Source organism: Sorex araneus, chromosome 8 (assembly GCF_027595985.1).
Source record: "Sorex araneus isolate mSorAra2 chromosome 8, mSorAra2.pri, whole genome shotgun sequence".
Classification (NCBI taxonomy): Eukaryota; Metazoa; Chordata; class Mammalia; order Eulipotyphla; family Soricidae; genus Sorex; species Sorex araneus.
The window spans coordinates 40,958,654-40,978,328 of NC_073309.1; the positions used below are offsets into that span (position 1 = coordinate 40,958,654).

The 19,675-nt window shown below is 44.2% G+C and overlaps 1 protein-coding gene across 1 annotated transcript; it reads left to right on the plus strand.

Annotated features, from left to right (window-relative positions):
* Positions 1-3,726: 3,726 nt before the first annotated feature.
* Positions 3,727-19,280, plus strand: LOC101538850 (zinc finger protein 566). Its single transcript, XM_055145154.1, has 5 exons — positions 3,727-5,259; positions 9,666-9,737; positions 13,104-13,230; positions 13,497-13,592; positions 18,241-19,280. Exons 2-5 carry the CDS (start codon positions 9,729-9,731, stop codon positions 19,263-19,265), a joined length of 1,257 nt encoding a protein of 418 aa, XP_055001129.1. The 5' UTR covers positions 3,727-5,259; positions 9,666-9,728; the 3' UTR covers positions 19,266-19,280.
* The last annotated feature ends 395 nt before the right edge of the window (positions 19,281-19,675 follow it).

Below are 19,675 nucleotides of genomic sequence, written 5' to 3' on the forward strand. Positions count from 1 at the left end.
GGCATTGTACAGGGGTTACTCCTGACTCATGCACTCAGGAATTACTCCTGGCCGTGCTCAGGGGACCATATGGGATGCTGGGAATCGAACCTGAGTCCGCCGCGTGCAAGGCAAATGCCCTACCTGCTGTGCTATCTCTCCAGCCCCAGGAGACCCGCTTTTAATAAGCATGAATATATTTAAGAAATGGCAGGTGTCAGGGCTAGAGCTATCGGTAGCACAGCAGGTAGGGCATTTGCACAGCAGGTGGGCATTTGCCTTGCACGTGGCCAACCCGAGTTCAATTTCTAGTATCCCATATGGTACCCCAGCACTGCCAGGAGTGATTCCTGAGTGCAGAGTCAACAGTAACTCCTGTGCATTGCCTGGTGCAACCCAAAAAGCAAAAAAGTAAAAAGATGGGTGAGGGCCAGAGTGAGAGTACAGTGGGGAGGGCGTTTGCCTTCCACTAAGGCCAATTTGGGTTTGATCCCAGCATCTCCTACGGTCCCCTGAGCACCTCCAGGAGTAATCCTTGAGCATCCTGGGTATGTGATTCCCCCAAAGAAGAAATCACAGGTGTGTTGCCTATAATTGATAAATAAGAACAATCCTCAGGATTCCTGATTTGTATGGGATTTTTTTTTTTGGAGGGGTGAGGGTGGGGTGGGTGTCACACCCATCGATGCTCAGGGTTATTCCTGAATTGCACGATTATTCTCAGGAACTGGTGATGCACAAAGTGCTATATGGGGTGTTGAGGATCAAACCATGGTTGGATGAATGCAATGCAAGCCTTCTACCTGCCTCTGATGTCATCACTGCATCACCCATTAGACTCAATGTATAGTCTTGCTGTGTATTTAACTGCCCCTTCATGCTTTAGGCTCTTCTGGGACCATATATTATTATGACAAATTCTGAAATATGGTCTCATTCTCACCAACTCCCCAATTAACACTCCAGTTTCTCAAAATACAAACTGACAGGCAATATCATGCCCAAAACCTAAGATTATTTAATTGTTTTGGTTTGGGGTCATACCTGGCAATGCTCAGGGGTTATTCCTGCTCTGCATTCAGGAATCACTCCTGGTGCTCAGGGGACCAAATGGGAAACCAGGGGTCAAACTTGGGTCTGTCGCATGCAAAGCAAGTGTCCTACCCGCCATAGTATCACTCCGGTCCCCAAGACTTATGAATAATTAATGAACCCATATTTTCTCTTGTCTCTTATCCCATATCCCCCTTTTTTAAAAAAAAATTGGGGTTGCATTCCTGGCTCTTCACTCAAGAATATCACGGCACCATATGAGGTGTCAAAGATTAAACCTGTGTCAGCTGCATGAAAATATCTTACATGCTTTACTATTGTTTTGGCCCCCATAGACAAGCGCCTTCTAATACTTTGTGGTTTACTGTCAGTAATTTAAAGAATGCTTTCTTCTGCAACCCTTACACTCTGATTCTCCATACCTATTTCTTTTCACTTGGACACACAACAGTTCACCAGGACAGTGTTCTCTCCAGGTTTCTGGGATAACCCTTATCTCTGGGGGTGTATAGGGTTTATAGGGTTTCCAGTCTGTGAATAATTCACTCCAGCCCTTATCAGAATGGCTCCTATTCCACTTTACTACATCTCTGGGGAAAACGGCTATAGAGTCTCACCATTAAGAACCCAAATTATTGGGGCTGGAGCAATAGCACAAAGGGTAGGGCACGCGGCTTGCCTTGCACGCGGCTGACCCCGGTTCGATTCCCAGTATCCCATATTGTCCCGTGAGCACTGCCCAGAGTAATTCCTGAGTACATGAGCCAGGAGTAACCCCTGTGTAAAAAAAAAAAAAAACCCAACTTACTAATTAACAGGTGACTCAGGCATTATTCTGTCCCCAGGCTCTGACAATTTACATGCAGACAAAAAGCCTCCAGAAAGGCTTTTTAGAATTTGGAGTCTAGGTTCTATAGAATCTGAATTGTTAAGACCCTTCACAGCCCTGCCACAGAACCTCTAAATTGGAATGATGAGTTAGAAAATGCTTTCAAAGCCCTCCAAACAGCACTTTCCCACTGCCTTCTCCAACCTAATCAAACCTTTTTCTCCCTTTTGTTTACTTAGAATTACCCATGAGTATTAATGCAAAAACTGGGTCGTGGCGCATATGCTGCCTGAGCCATGTGCTGCTTGTGCCCACGTGGCCGAGCACATGTGGTGCCCGAGCACATGTGTCGCCCGCATCTCCCCCCTTGAGATGTGTACTTTCATGCTTTCGTGTCCAGTGCTAGGATGTGTGTAGAGCTCTCTCCATCCTCGGAGGAGCCCGTGTTCCTTCTTGAGCATGTTACTCCTGCTGTTTTTTTCTTTTCCACTTATCCCTTCCTCCTTCCCTAAAACCCTCTAAAATAAAATCTGTTACTTAAAAAAAAAAAAAACTGGGTCGTGACCTAGTGGTAATATATTTCAGCACATAATCATCAGATTTGAGGTGTTGGTATGGAGGGTTGTTAGGCTACACCCTGTGGTATTCGGGGGGTTATTCCAGCCTCTGCACTTAGGAGTGGCCCCTGGTGGTGCTAAAGAAATGTGGTGCCAAAAGTTGAACCAAGGTGGTGGCATGCAAGGCCTCTTGTATTCTCTCTCCATGACATTTATTAACTATTGTAGTTTTGTAACAAACACACAAAACACAAACAATCCCTTTTTTGCAAAGAAGTGGGATGTGGCTAATATATGAAACTTTGAAAAAATACTGTATGGGAGGCTGGAGCGATAGCACAGCGGGTAGGGAGTTTGCCTTTCACTCGGCCGACCTGGGTTCAAATCCCAGCATCCCATATGGTCCCCTGAGCACCGCGAGGAGTAATTCCTAAATGTAGAACCAGGAGTAACCCCTGTGCATCGCCGGGTGTGACCCAAAAAGCAAAAAAAAAAAAAAAAAAAAAACCTGTATGGCTTAAATTTTAGGCTCATGGCTCACAATGCTTTAAAAGACAAACATGCATTTATATACCACTGATGAATGTACTGATGCTCTACCATTTAAGTGGTGTGATAAACAGAATTTTATCATGCAATGATTACATGATGAAAGGCTATAAGCCGTCTGTTTTGTTTTGGGGCCATTCCTTGCAGTGCTCAAGGCTTACTCCTAGCTCTGCACACATGGCTCACTTGTCACAGGGCTCTGGAGATCATGTGGGGAGCCAGGGATCAAACTCAGGTCTGCAGCCTGCAAGGCAATGTCCTACCACTGCATTATTGCTTTGGCCAGTATAAACTGATTTTTGGACTGAAAAAAAAAAAAAAGGTTTCAACAGTAATGTGATAAAACGTGGTATCTTTCCAAACAACTGGATTCTTGCTGGGATTCATCTCCAGTCTTTGAGGCTTAGCAGCAATCCCTGTCTTTCTGGAAGACTCCTCTTACATTTACTCTGAGGCAGCCATGGACTATATTAGCTCCTCATCAAGCTCTTGTTGGGACCGGAGCCGCAAGAGAGAGAGACGGGATAGTCGAGAAGACTCTTGCAAGAGAAAAAGTTTATTCAGACCAACATGCTGGGGCTGCACCTCAGGTGGATGCAGCAGTCTGTGCTAGTTAGGGAAGCCTTTTTATAGGGCTTGAGTCCTCTGGGCCAGTCACGTAGTCTCGTCTGGAGCCACTATCTCCGGATCCGCGTGTCCTGAACCATTATCTAGGTCCTGCGTCAGGAGTCACTATCTGTGGAGCCGTGGGACCGGGGTCGCTATCTGGGCTCTGCGTCAGGGGCCGTGGGACCGGAACTCTGGTCCAGAGTCACTATCTAGGCTCTGCGTCAGGGGCCGTGGGACTGGAGTCATTATCTGGGCTCTGGTCCGGAGTTACTATCTGCAGGGCCGTGGGACCGGCTAGGCTCTGTGTTCTCAGTAACTCCTCCCATAACTCCTTCTTTTAGGTTGTACGTGATCATCAGCCGACCGGCATACAGATGGCAGGACGCAGGACGTATGTGACATGACTTAGGCATAGTGCATTGTTATGTACAGCTCAAGGGCGTAAGCAGGGTTACAGAAGCAGAACAAAGCGAGGTTACAAAAAGTCAAAAGTGGGCAGCTAACCATTCAATCCAATATAGTTTCTTTCAACTTAACACTCTAAAGTTTTTACAAACTAAAGCACATCACTGGTTTTCAAACTGCAGAATCACCAAGTATCCAGGCAGATTCTTCTCTCTTGTAAACTCCTCTGCTGATTACAATAAAACCCCACATCCTTTCGCCCAGCCTCTACTCCTAGGGTTATTCATCTTACCTTACAGTCACAGACCTCATAGTTCACCAGAATGGACCTCCAAAAACACTCTTTTACTCAACTCAGACAAGCTTGGTTTACTGATGGTTTTTATCTGTGGAGCAGGGTAGGTCATCACATAAAACTACTGAGGCTAAATCCTTACCTCCTTTCATCTCAGCTCAAAAAGTTGCATTCATAACCCTTGGAAAACCTGAATTTCACGCCTTTACTGACTTCAAACACCTTCTGTGTGCATGCTGCTACATGGAAGAAGTGAAGGCCACTGACAACACATACATTTAAAATTCTTCCTTTCTCGATTCCGTGAAGTTCCTTAAGACTCCCCCGTAGACCCTGAAGGACGACTCAGCCTCTTCGGACGCCGTGGTCCAGATGCTGGTTCCAGGTGATCCCTTGGGTCTCCCTATCTGCTTAGCTTTGGTTTTCGGAAACTCAGTGGTCACACTTCCTCTGCACTGAAGAACTCCTAGCCCGACTAACGCCTGAAGAAAGATCAAGGAGCGACCCAGGAAGAGGGTACACAACTCCACACAGTACTACTCCCAGAAGTCCCATTGTCTACCCGTGAAAGAACCTTAAGAAAGCCCAAATACGCCAATCGCCACCGTTCCCGCTCCGAACTACATTTCCCAGAAGGCTGTGCGGTGCGACTCTTCGTCTAACCAACTCGTGGGAACAGGAGAAGGGTCCGAGGGAGATCGTTACAAACGTGTCAGAGCCACGGCCCAGGCTGAGGCCGTCGAAGTGCGTTCGATGAGAGGGTGTAATCCTCGGCGGGGGCGGCAACTACACTCTCAGTCAAATCATGAAAGCCAGCGTACCCCTGGGTCAGCCTCTGACTACATTTCCCAGAGGACACCGCGCCAAGAACTTGACTCTCGCGTTAACTCACCTACAGTCACGCGTTGGCGGGACCCTCGGTTCTGCACTGGCAACTGTCGCGGTTTCATAGACCGTGCCTTAGGCAGCTCGGAGGGTCAGAGGTGAGGAGCCGAAGCAGGAGTCACGGCTTTGTTAGGCTGGGGAGGCGAGAGTGATATCGTGCGATTGTGTGGCCGCGTGGTAAAGTGGTGCGTGATTGTGTAGCTGTGGCTGTACCCGTGATGAGTGTGTGGGCTCCATTGATCACCTTGCGCGGCGCAGCCTGAAAGCCTGTGTCTGTGCTGCTGTGCCTTGATGCGATCCCTTGGTATGTGTATCAATGGGACCATGGTGCAACATTGTGTGCCGTGCCTTTGTAACTCCCCAGCTGGGGTGGCATTGGTCCCTGAAGAGACGTGTGGTCCTGTGACCGTATCTCCTTGCCCTGCGGAGCACAGGGAGGAGTGTCTGCGAACTCCGGTGGGTGAGTGTGTGGCCAGTGCATCTGTGTGTGGAACCCGCAACAATGTGGTTGGCACTGAGTGTACGTGCCCTTTTGGGAAATGTGTGTTTGTGCTTTGTACCCTTGGCCAGGTGTGTGTTTGTGTTTATGTGAACGTTTGATGTGTTAACGTTTCTTGTCGTTGCCTCGCACTGTATGCCCCCGTGCTGGTTGCGTCATTATGTTTGTGTATGTGGATCATGATGCTTTTTCTCATGCATACTCAGTATGCTACTCATTATACTATCGCCCTCCTCGGTTTGAATCTTTTATGTGAATGCTGCCAGACACCATTTTTATTTATCTTGTTCTGGAAAATTAAGGGTTATCTATGCACAATATACAGGTGATTCATTTGTTTTGTTTTGTTTTTGTTTTTTATATTGTATTCTTCCCTTGAAGTCTACTACTAATAACGGACACTGGGGTTATTTGTATTATTTTACTTTATGAACAGAGAAGCCCACAATTCATTCATTCATTCATTCATTGTTTTTTTAGTTGAGGTAAGGTGGTTACATGGTTACAGTAATATTAATCTTTATGCTTTTAGCACTGCATCTCCACCACCACCAACATGCCAAAGTGGCTCTCCTTTCTTTCGATTTCTGGCTCTGAACTCAGGGATCACTCCTGTTGGGGGGAGGGGACCATATGTGGTGCTGGGTATTGAACCCAAGTTGACCTCCTATCGCTCCAGACCTGGGTTGGTTCCCCCCCTTTTTTGGTTTTGTTTTGTTTTTGCTTCTTGGGTCACACCCGGTGATGCACAGGGGTTATTTCTGGCTTTGCACTCAGGAATTACTCCTGGTGGTCCTCAGGGTACCATATGGGATGCTGGGAATCCAACCCGGAATGGCCGAGTGCAAGGCAAACGCCCTACCCGCTGTACTCTCGCTCCAGCCCCTTTTCCCCCCCTTTTAAAGGAATTTTCTATATCATCCAATATCCAAAGTTACTAGTGTTCACTTGATATCTTTTTAATGTCTTCTATTTGCCATGATTCTTTTTTTCATTATAATTATATCTTTTTCATTGTATTATATCTTTTTTTGTCAGGTTATTGACAAAATGCTGTTTTTCCTTTAGGTACTTTGAAGATTTTCCCCCCCTTTTTAAATTTTCAACAGTATAACTATGATGTACTTGGTTGTGTTTTTTGCTTTAGTTTTGCATTGTTTTTTCTTATATTACTCCAGTTCTGCTAAGCTTCTTGAAACTCGTTTTGAGGGTTTTACTAATCTCTCTTCAATAGTAGCTTCTTACAAGTTGATCTGTGTTCAGTTCTCTTTCTGTGGCTTCACTTACATACATGGTATACAGCAACTATGTCATGTGGCTATTATATTCACTTTTAATTTTCTTTATTCTCTGCAGTTCATGTGCATTTTTTGTTGTTGTTGTTGAGTTATCTTTGAGTTTAGTAATCCTCTTTTCTGTCTAGTCTTATGTTAAAACTACGTAGTGATTTCTTAATTCGCAAATTTGCTAAATTTATTAATTTTGTTTGTGCATGCGTGTGTATGTATGTGGTTTTGGGGCCATAGTCATCAGTGCGTAGGGGACATTCTCAACTCTGTGCTTGGGGTTCACGCCTGGCGGTACTTGGGAGACCATATAGTGCCAGGGGTCAAAGCTAGGACTCCTGAATGTAAAACGTGCAAGGCAGACACCTTACCCACTATAGTATCTCTTTGACCCCCTGTGATGGACATTTAAGTGTGTAAAAAATTTTGATTTGGGAGCTAGAATCTATGGGAGGCCTGGATTGATCTCGAGTACCACATGGTCCCCCCAACACCACTGTGAGTGATCCCCAAACACAAAACTGAGAGGACCAGCAGCGACAGTACAGTAGGTAGGACACTGGCCTTGCACACAGCCAACTGGGGTTTGATTCCCTGGTACTCTAAATGGTTCTGGAGACTCACCAGGAGTGATCTCTGGAAGCAGAGCCAGGAGTAAGCCCTGAGCACCGCTAGTTATGATTCAAAAACAACAACAAAAACAACCTAATAAAAACCAAAACCCAACTGAATAAACAAATCTGTCACATTAAAAATTCAGTTATTCCCTTTCAGTATTTTCATTAAGGGGCTGTAGAGATAATACAGCATGTGGGTGCTTGCCTCATGTGGCTGACCCGGCTTCAATCCCTGGCACCCCATATGGTTTCTGAGCCCAACGAGTAGAGATCCCTGAGTTTTCCCTGCCAGTTATCCCTGGCAGAGCCAGGAGTAAGCCCTGAACATTGCTAAGAAATATGGCAGGGGCTGGAGTGATAGCATAGCAGGTAGGGCGTTTGCCTTGCATGCGGCCGACCCGGGTTCGATTCCCAGCATTCCATATGGTGCCCTGAGCAGCACCAGGGGTGATTCCTGAGTGCAGAGCCAGGAGTGACCACTGTGCATCACCGGGTGTAACCCAAAAAGCAAAAAAAAAAAAAAAAAAAAAAGACAAAAAATAACCCACACAAAAAACTTTCATTAATATTTTATTATTTTAATTATTTTTAATTTATTTTTTATTTTTGCTTTTTGTGTCACACCTGGTGATGCACAGGGATTACTCCTGGCTCTGCACTCAGGAATTACCCCTGGCGGTGCTCAGGGGACCATATGGGATGCTGGGAATCGAACCCGGCTCAGCTGTGTGCAAGGCAAACACCCTACCCGCTGTGCTATGGCTCCAGCCCCTCATTAATATTTTTGTGCATCTTGTTCCTTCGTATGTCTTAAAGATGTTTTGCAGCTTTAGAAAACATGTACTGGGGCTCTGGAGAGATCATACAGCAGGGGAGGTACTTGCCTTGCATGCAGCCAACCCAGTTTTGATCCTAGCATCCAGTATGATCCCCCAAGCACAACCAGGAGTGAACTCCAAGCACAGAGCCTTAGTAGCTTCTGAACTGAGTTCCTTCATCATGTCCCCAAAATGTAAATAAGGAACATATGAGGGCCAAATAGGTAGGGTGCTGCCTTGCACAAGGACCCAGGTGTGATCCCTGGTACCACATGTGGTCCCCAGAACCCTGCCAGGAGTGATTGCTGAGCACAGAGCCAGGAATATGCCTTAAGTATCACCGGGGATGACCCCTAAATCAAATACATATATATATATATTTAAGAAATAATTATTCCTGTTCTGACCAGGAATACAACTAAGCAGCAGAATTGCCTGTGTGAAGCATAAAAGTATGTCCATTAACGGAATCCAGTGTAGGTAAGAGAAGTAGGGGCCAGAGAGAGTATAGGAGGTAAGGCACTTGCATTTGGCTGACCCTGGTTCGGTTCCTGACACCACTAATTGTCCTCAACACTGACAGTGGTTACTCCTAAGCACAGCCAAGACTAGCCCCTGAGCAGCGCTGGGTATGGCCTGAAAATTCAAAACCAGAAAATTTTAATACTTATTAAAAAAAGACATAGTCTGTATATACTAGTGTGTTCCCATATGTGAAATAAAAATGCCAGTGTGAGGGCTCAAGTCTGGTAGAACACTAGCCTTGCATTTGTAAGCCCTGTTTTTGATTTCTGGGATCTAAAAAAAAAAGGATATAGTTTAATGGTGTGTTGTAATTTGTGTAATAATGTTGTACCATGTATATTTATGCAAATTATATTCTCCCAGCTGTATCAGGTTATTCAGGTTATTAATCTTTTCCCAAGCCTGAGGTTCCAGGAGTTGGGGATGGTGAGAACTTTGCCCATTCCTTAGTTGTACGGATAAGCAGTGAGCAGAAATGATCTTTCTGGGCTCTCTGGCCCAGGTAGTACAGCCGGGAGGGCATTTGCCTTGCACACCAGCCACCTGGGTTCGATCCCCAGTGTTCCACATTGTCTCCTGAGCACCACCAGGAGTGATTCCTGAGTGCAGAGCCAGGAGGAATCCCTGACATTGCTGGGTGTGACCCAAAAATCCTTAAAAAAAAAAAAAAGAAAGAAAGAAAGCTAAAGAAAAGAAATGATCTTTCTGGGAGCTGTCAGGCATGGGGGATCTTACGTAGATCTTCTTTTGGCTCCTCAGCACTGCCTTTTGCCAGAAGTGGAACCCAGAGAGGACTGGTTCTTTGCTGCAGGTATCGAAGCCATGTCTCAGGTGAGATGCTGTTTCCTTGCACTAAAATAGAGTCAGCTGCAGAGTTCACGGAACGGAAGCTCTTGTCCTCTGACCTCAGAACAGAACCAAATACGGGGCTGAGATTAGACTATAGGGGCCAGGGAGTTCACTGGGTGGTGGTGAGGGATACAGATACTTGAGTGGTGAGTGTGGGGAGTTAACACGATAGCCCCTAAAAAAATACCAACATTTTGGGCTGAAGCAATAGTACAATGAGTAGGATGTTTATCTTGCACACAGCCAATCTTTTTTTTTTTTAATAAAAAAATGTTCCAACACGCATCCCTTCACCAGTGTACATTTCCCACCACCCATATGTCATTGCCCACCACCCCCTGTAGACATATATTTTCTTCTTCTTCCTTTTTCTTCCTCCCTCCTTCTCCTCCCTTCTCCTTCCTCTTTCCTCCTCCTTCCTTCTCCTCCCTCCTCCTCCTTCTTCCTTCTCCCTCCTCCTTCTTCCTTCTCCCTCCTCCTTCTTCCTCTTCTTCCTTTTTCCCTCCTCCTCCCTCTCCCTTCTTCCCCCTCCTTCTTCCTTCTCCTTCTTCTTCCTCTTTTCTTCCTCCTCTACCCCTTATCAGATGGGTATTGGGTGAACATCCTTTTCCATTCTGTAGACTGTCTTTGTATTCTGGTCACTGTTTCTTTTGAGGTGCAGAAGCTTCTTAGTTTAAGATAGTCCCATTTGGGGCTGGAGTGATAGCACAGCGGGTAGGGCGTTTGCCTTGCACGCGGCCGACCCGGGTTCGAATCCCAGCACCCCATATGGTCCCCTGAGCACCGCCAGGGCTAATTCCTGAGTGCATGAGCCAGGAATGACCCCTGTGCATTGCCGGGTGTGACCCAAAAAAAAAAAAAAAGAAGTAGGGGTCTGTATTCTGACTCCCCTAAATGTGGAATTTCTACTTCTCCGGGCTTCAATCTCCCATATACTAGCCAGGAGGCAGTGTAGCTCAGTTATAAATAAAGGTGAACTTTAAAAAAAAAAAAAAAAAAAAAAAAAAAAAAAAAGATAGTCCCATTTGTTTATCTCTGTTTCCATTTGCTTGTTCAGTGGCATGTCATCATTGAAGATGGCTTTAGCTTCAATGTCGTGGAGGGTTTTGCCGACCTTGTCTTCAATGTACCTTATGGATTCTGGTCTGATGTTGAGGTCTTTAATCCATTTTGATCTGACTTTTGTACATGGAGTTAGGTAAAGGTCTGAGCTCATTTTTTTTTGCATGTAGCTGTCCAGTTTTGCCAGCACCATTTGCTAAAGAGGCTTTCTTTGCTCCACTTCACATTTCTTGCTCCCTTATCAAAGATTAGATAATCATATACTTGAGGTTGTATGTCAGGATATTCAACTCTGTTCTATTGGTCTGCGGCTCTGCCTTTGTTCCAGTATCATGCTGTTTTAATTATTACCGCTTTGTAGTAGAATTTGAGGTTGGGGAAGGTGATGCCTCCCATCTTCTTTTTCCCAAGAATTGCTTTAGCTATTCATGGGGGTTTGTTGTTCCATATGAATTTCAGGAGTGTTTGCTCCATTTCTTTGAAAAATGTCATGAGTACCCTTATAGGGATCACATTGAATCTGTACAGTGCTTTGGGGAGTATTGCCATTTTGACGATGTTTATTCTCCCAATCCACGAGCAGGGGATATGTTTCCATTTCCTCGTGTTTTCGTGTCCTCTTTTATCTCGTGAAGTAGCGTTTTGTAGTTTTCTTTGTACAGGTCCTTTACCTCCTTAGTTAAGCCGATTCTGAGGTACTTGATTTTCTGAGGTATGATTGTGAACAGGGTTGCTTTTTTCATGTCACTTTCTTCTCTCTCATTATTTACCTATAGGAAAGCCATGGACTTTTGGGTATTGATTTTATAGCCTGCAATTTTACTATACAAGTCTATTGTTTCTAGGAGTTTCTTGGTAGAAGCTTTAGGGTTCTCTAAATATGGTATCATATTATCTGTGAATAGTGAGAGTTTGATTTCTTCCTTTCCTACCTGGATGCCCTTAATATCTTTTTCTTGCCTAACTGCTATTGCAAGTACTTCCAGTACTATATTCAATAGAAATGGTGAGAGTGGACATCAAAGGTTATTCTTGTCTCAATGCTCAAATGTTTGCCTGGCATGCAGCTGAACCCAGTTCGATTCCCAGCACTACATATGTTTTCACGAGCACTCCAGAAATGATCCTGGAGCACAAACCCAGGAGTAGACCCTAAGCTCTTCCAGGTAGGCCCACCACCACCTCCCACAATCACCACCCCAGAAAATAAGATATCTGAGTATGACCACATTTGGAAGAAACTTGGATACTGGTTAACACGGTCTCCCTTTAGGAGCCTGACTGCCATTTTCTTCTACACAACCCAAGACCTTCCTAATTCTCCAGTTATCTACTTAGCTATTTGGGTTTTGAGTCCTATCTAGCGGTGCTCAGGACTTACTCCTGGGCTCTGCACTCAGGGAATCACTCCTGGTGTGGCTTGGGGGACCATGTGGGGTGCCAGAGATTGAACCTGGGTCAGCCACATGCATGGCAAATGCCCTACCTGGTTTCTGAGTTCCTGTAATTTAAACAAAGGAAATGTAGAGGTCTGGGAATATAGTTTCCTTGCATCTGTGAAATTCAGTGTTTGATTACAGCACAACAAAAAATAAAATTTGCTTACAAGAGAAATTTGTAGCTGAGCATTGAATAAGAGTGCACAAATGCACTTTTATATATTCCTTTTAGCCTCAGTGTCTGAGAGCAAAAGTTGTTTATGTCTATATAGTAGGATATTACTTGCTTGAGAGAGAGTACAGGGGTTAAGGTGCTTGCCTTTGCATGCAATTTGAATGCCCAGCATCATGTATGGTCCCCTGAGCACCATAGCAGGGAATCACGCCTGAGGAGAGAGTTAGCGACTGACATGTGCATAATGGAAATGTTCCACTCTATGCTTAGTTTTTTTCTCTTTGTCTTATTTTTCACTTTATGTGCCACACCTGGCTGTGCTAGGGCTTATTCCTAGCCGTATGCTCAGGAATCACTCCTGACAGGGCTCAGGGGACCATATGGGGTGCCAGCGATTGAATCCACTTGGCCACATGCAAAGCAAACACCCTACCCATTGTACTATCGCTCTGGCCTGGTATGCATCGTTTTTCTCTGCAGGATACAAAAAAAGATGTGGGAGCACAGAAATTCACTCCTGCTTATTTGATTCTAGTCTTCCCCAGGGGTCCCAAACACACAGCCCCATTCTCTAGGAGTGCTAGTTTTCACTTCTCCCTTTTATTTCTCCTTCTCTCTCTTTCACAAAAAACTTCTTGTTGTTAACTGCCACACACCTGATTATTGTTCCAGGAGTCATTGATGTTCAGTGATGTGTCCATAGGCTTCTCTCAGGAGGAGTGGGAATGTCTGAATGATGCTCAGAGAGATCTATACAGAGATGTGATGTTGGAGAATTACAGCAACCTGGTTTCAATGGGTAAGAATCTCAGCCCCAAAATAACTCAGATTCTGACCTCAGAAGGTCTGCAGTTCTCACCTAACTTTCAGATCTCCGGTTAGATCCCCAAATTCTGCTCAAAGGAAAATTCCCTTGTAGTGTTAGAAAGAAGAGGCTGCATCAAGTTAGTGGGTGGTTTAGTCACAAATACCTGGTATATCTTTCTTTGACTCTTCCTTAATATTGAAAGAATTGAATTTTGGGACATTTTTATCATAAACTTAAGTTACTTCTTTTGTGAACAGGATGTTCTATTTCTAAGCCCGATGTGATCTCCTTCTTGGAGCAGGGGAAGGACCCCTGGTTGCTTGGCAGAGAACTAACAGGAGACCAATTGCAAGGTGAGTGAGGCCTGCAGGTCATGTCCTGTCTGTCAGTTGTAAGACTGTTCCTTTGAGTCGCTCTCTGGGGAACTCCCCTGATATTAGGTCTGTGGTGCAAAAATAAGTCTCTTTGTAATAAGCTTTCAAAGGACCTTAACCTTGTCCCTTTATGAAAATACTCTGCTCGATTTCTTCTTCATATTTATACCCGCTTTCACTCCCTCTAATGGTACTCCTTTCTATCAACATCTCATATCTATTTCCTCATCGCTGTATCCTCTTCCATTTTTTTTTTGTTTGTTTATTGGTTGGTTTTTGTTTTTGTGCCACACCCAGCAGTGCTTGGGGCTTACACCTGACACTCCTTTCAATGGATGGGGTGCCAAGGATCAAACCGAGGTCAGACACATACAAGACAAGCTCCTTCATACTATACTATCTCTCTGGCCCTGTAACCTCTTTTGTTTGTCATATTTTAAAAGTAAAAAAAGTGTCCGTGTCACTGGAAACAGATTTTTTTTGTACATTGCCAAAGTCTTGTTTTCACCAGGGAATTGTAACATATAGTCACTTACATATTCATTAATCCAATCTTTTTTTTCTTTGGGGGGTGTCACACCTGGCTCTGCACTCAGGAATTACTCCTGGTGGTGCCCAGGGGATCATATGGGGTATTGGGGATCGATCCCGAGCCCACTGCGTGCAAAGCCCTACCTGCTATACTATAGCTCCAGCCCCGATTCAATCATTTTGTGTTTTGTTTTGGGGACACACGCAGCAGTGCTCAGTGGTTACTCCTGGCTCTGCACTCAGGAATCATTTATAGTTGTGCTCAGGGACCATTTTGGGGTGCTGGGGATTGAACCTGGGTTGGCTACATGCAAGACAAATGTCCTACCCATTGTACTATCACTGTGACCTCAATCATATATATATATATATTTTTTTAGCTTTTTGGGTCACACCTGGCGATGCACAGGGGTTATTCCTGGCTCTGCACTCAGGAATTACTCCTGGCGGTGCTCAGGGGACCATATGGGATGCTGGGATTTGAACCCGGGTTGGCCGCGTGCAAGGCAAACGCCCTACCCACTGTGCTATCGCTCCAGCCCCACAATCATATTTTTTAAAAAAAATAGTGAACATTTTCTAATATGTGTGACATAGTCCTAGAAACTACAGAGATTAAAAAGAGAATAAGTAACTTCAATAATAGGTTATGGAAGACTAGAACATAAGTTTATAAAAAGTTTTGTAAAGTAGAATCACTCTAAAAGTCCCCCAAGAAACTCCAACAACAATAGTGAGTTTTGTGTTGAAATATGGAATGTAATCAAGGTAAAGAGAAAATGAAGTGAAATTTATCAGTTACACAGGCAGAGGTGGGGGGATGGGGGGGTGGGAGGTATACTGGGTTTTTTGGTGGTGGAATATGGGCACTGGTGAAGGGATGGGTGTTTGAGTATTATATAACTGAGACATAAGCCTGAGAACTTTGTAACTTTCCACATGGTGATTCAATAAAATAAATAACTTAAAAAAAAAAAAGTCCCCCAAACCAAAAAACAAACAAATAAAAGAGTTTAAAATAGTCATTCAGCAGAAAGGGGAGGATAAGAGATAGAATAGGAGTTTGTCCATCTGGAGCTCACAGAGGGAGATTTGAATGGTCATGTCATGGGCTGTAGCTATGTTGGGCACAAGCCTCTGCCTCCATTGAGAAGTCAGAGATCTGGCAAAGATAAAGAGATGAAGGAGGGGAAAGCAGGACAGTTCATTCACTGTGAGTTTATTGAGTCCCATTGTAGACCAACACAAAATTCAGTGGATCTGAATTCCCAGAGCTTGCTTCCTGGTTCATGGAGAAAGATATAAATAAATGAGTATATAATATATCAAGTAACAGTAAAGCACTAAAAAAAAAAAAAAGTGGTAGGGGGTGTGGGGATGTGGTTTAGCAGTAGGGCATTTGCTTTGTATGTGTAAAGTTCTAGCTTCACTCCTTAGCACTGCCAAAGAGATAAAGGAGACCAAGCATACAATTTATTAATACCTTTTATACCTTTTGTATTGGGGTCACACCCAGCAGCGCTCAGAGCTTACTCCTGGCTCCACATTCAGGAATTATTCCTGGCAGTGCTCTGGAGACCATCTAGGATTCTGGGATTGAACCCGGTTTGGCAAACCCCCTACCACTGTACTATTGCTCCACTCTCAGTAACATCTTTCATAGATTTCATTTCAAGATTTAGCTTCTGCATATATATATATATATATATATATATATATATATATATATATTTGCTTTTTAGGTCACACCCGGCGATGTCTGGCTCATGCACTCAGGAATAACTCCTGGCAGTGCTGGGGGACCATATGGGTTGCTGGGAATCGAACCCGGGTCGGCCATGTGCAAGGCAAACGCCCTCCCCACTGTACTATCGCTCCAGCCCCTGTATATTTTTTTGGAAGAGGGAGCGGGGTTGTTTGTTTTTGGTTTGGGGCCATACCTGATGGTACTTGGTGATCATGCAGGGCTCAGTGTCAGTTCTGACGGGTCGTTCCCAGTGGTGCTCCCACAGGCAGCGCATGTGTTCCTGCCCTCTTGAGTTATCTTCCTGACCTCAAGTTGTAGATTTTTTTCATTTTGGGGTACCTGGCAGTGCTCGGAACTTATTCCTCGCTATATGCTCAGGGATCACTTTTTTGGGACTGTATGGGATGCTGGAGAACAAACCCAGGTCAGCCCATTCCCTGCTGTAGTGTCTCTCTGGCCTCAAGTTGTAGCTGCTATTTTTTTTTTTCTTTTTGGGTCACACCTGGCGATGCACAGGGGTTGCTCCTTGCTCTGCACTCAGGAATTACTTCTGGTGATGCTCAGGGGACCATATGGGATGCTGGGGATCGAACCTGTGCCAGCCGCATGAAAGGCAAACACCCTACCTGCTGTATTGTAGCTCCAGCCCCCCACGTTGTAGCTTCTTTATGTAACTTTTAAAATATATGATAATATTAATTTTTATGTTGGATATTAGTAAATTTATGGGCTGAAGTGATAGCACAGCAGATAGAGTGTTTGCCTTGTATGTGGCCAACCTGGGTTTAATCCCAGGCATCCCGTATGGTACCCCAAACCTGCCTTCATGCAGCCCTACTGGGTTTGATCCCCAGCATCCTATATGGTTTCCTGAGTACTGCCAAGAGTAATTTCTGAGTTCAGAGCCAGGAATAATATATATATATTTGTGTGTGTGTGTGTGTGTGTGTGTGTGTGTGTGTGTGTGTGTGTGTCTGGAATTGAGCCTGGGTTGGCCGTGTGCAAGTTAAATACCCTACCTGCTGTACTATTTCTCTGGCTCATCTCTGTTTTTTTTTTTTTTTTTTTTGCTTTTGGGGTCACACCCAGTGATGCACAGGGGTTAGTTACTCCTGGCTCTGCACTCAGGAATTACTTTTGGTGGTGCTCAGGGGACCATATGGGATGCTGGGATTCGAACCCGGCTTGGCCGAGTGCAAGGCAAACGCCCTACCCGCTGTGCTATCGCTCCACTGTTTTTGTTTTTTCTTTCTTTCTTAAGGCTCCCCTTAAATAAATCTGCAGTGTTTGGAAAAGAGTGATTTACTTGGTTTCCCTAATCACTGCCCTCATCTCCCGCCCTGCCCCCACTTTACTAATTAATTTATATTTTTAGTTTTTATTGAATCACCATGAGATAGAGTTACAAAGCTGTTCATGTTGGATTTCAGTCATGCAGTGTTTCAATACCCATCCTTTCACCAGTTACATACCGCACAACCAGTGTCCCCAGTTTCCCTCCCGTGACCCTCCCCAGCCTGTCTCTATGGCAGGCTTTGGCTTGCTCTTGCTCTCCCACACCCTCCACTCTGGCTCTGTCTCTCTCCACTCTCTCTCTGTCTCTCTCTGTGTCTCTGTCTCTGTCTCTCTCCCCCTCCCATCTCCCTTTCTTCCTTTCCTTTTAGACATTATGGTTTGCACACTTTATTTAAATACCATGCTTTACAAAGATGTTCATGATGATTTGTTACAGGCATTCAATATTCAACCATCAATCCCACCACACTGTCATCTTGCCGCTACCATTGTCTTCATTTCCCCAACGACCCCTCAAGCAAGCCCCCCATAGCAGGCCCACAAATCGATGAGCAACGGGATGACAGTGACAGTGACAGTGCTTGTTACCCATAAATGGCTAACAGGATGATCAAAAAATATTTCCTTAGAAGGAAATTAGTGAAAATTGTATATTAAGTCCTTGTCTGAGGGATTACTAAAATGTTACAAATTATGCTTCAGTGTTAATGTTTTTGTTAGTGGAGATGGGCTGGCTTCTACATTACATTTCTTCTAATCCCTGTGTTACTACTGGATTGTAAGTGTCAGAGACATTGGAGATGTCACATAACTGCCCAGAAATTCTGCAGTTGTTAACTGGTCAGTCTAACTGGAGTTCAATTTTTTATTGCTGAGTTTACATGGTGGCAGAGGTGGTTTGGTGGTTTGACAGCCAGATTGCCTGCATCTTACTTTATCACCTTCCTTTTCTTTTTCTTTTTTTTTTAATTATCCCATATTAACGTATCAACTGGTTTTGTTTCTTTCACAAAAAAAAAAAATGTGAGTGATTGTTTTCAGATTTTCTTTCAGTCCTAGAATCAAGATGTGACACCAAGAACTTATTTCTGAAGAAGGAAATTTATGAAATAGAATCAGCTCAGTGGGAGATCATGGAAAAACTTAGCAGACATGACCTTCCATGCCCTGGTTTCAGAGATAAGTGGGAATGTAATGACTTGTTTGGAAAACAACATGTTGTTCAGCAGGGACATTTTCATCAACTGACATCCCCTCATGAAGGCAAGCCCACAGTCAGTCGGCATCCATCCTACACATTACAGCAGATCACTAATAATAAAGAAAAATATTGTACAACTAAGGAATATAGGAAGAACTTTCGACATGACTCACAGCTGACTACGAACCAGATCATTCATAGCACTGAGAAGCCCTATGAATGTAAGGAATGTGGAAAGGCCTTCAGACATCCCTCAAGACTCAGTCATCATCAGAAAATTCACACTGGCAAAAAACCTTTTGAATGTAAGGAATGTGGAAAAACCTTCATTTGTGGCTCAGACCTCATGCGACATCACAGAATACACACTGGCGAGAAACCCTATGAATGTAAGGAATGTGGAAAGGCCTTTAGTAGTGGTTCAAACTTTACTCGACATCAGAGAATTCACACTGGTGAGAAACCCTATGAATGTAAGGAGTGTGGGAAGGCCTTTAGTAGTGGATCAAACTTTACTCAACATCAAAGAATCCATACTGGGGAAAAACCTTATGAATGCAAGGAATGTGGCAATGCCTTCAGTCAGAGTTCACAGCTAATTAAACATCAGAGAATCCACACAGGTGAGAAGCCTTATGAATGTAAGGAATGTGAAAAGGCTTTTCGGTCTGGTTCAGACCTCACTCGACATCAGCGAATTCATACTGGTGAGAAACCCTATGAATGTAAAATATGTGGGAAAGCCTATTCTCAGAGCTCACAACTTATTAGTCACCATAGAATTCATTCGATTGAGAAGCACTATGAATATAAGCAATGTGGGAAAACCTTTAATTATAGCTCACAAGTCATTCAGCATCAAAATCTATATTGGTAATAAAGCATAGAATGTATGAAATGTGTGGAAAGGCTTTTAATGTTGGTGCAAAACAAACAATGGAGATTGAATCTTGATTCTTTTTTTTTTCTTTTTTTTTCTTCAGTCAAAACTCAGCTGTATCAGGGTTAAGCCTACTCCCAGCTTGGGGGAGTAGCGAGTCACTTAGTGATGCTTGGTGGGGGGGTCACGTTTAGTGGCGTCAGGGTCAACCCTAGGGCTCTGCATGCAAAACAAGTACTCTAGCCCTTTGAGCCATCTCCCTGTCTAGAGACTTTATCTTGATAATAATTCCTTTAAATAGAATGATGTGAGAGTGTCATCTTCCTGAGTATAGATTTATCAACCTGAAAAAAATTGGTAGAAAAATTCTGTAAGTAGAATATATTGAGTTTAAGGGGCAGGGAGGG

What these genes read in the sequence shown, in the direction of transcription:
- LOC101538850 (XM_055145154.1), top strand. An exon ending in CAGCAACCTGGTTTCAATGG is followed by an intron (nt 13,231 to 13,496) that starts GTAAGAATCTCA and finishes TTTTGTGAACAG; the next exon opens with GATGTTCTATTTCTAAGCCC. An exon ending in AACAGGAGACCAATTGCAAG is followed by an intron (nt 13,593 to 18,240) that starts GTGAGTGAGGCC and finishes ATTTTCTTTCAG; the next exon opens with TCCTAGAATCAAGATGTGAC.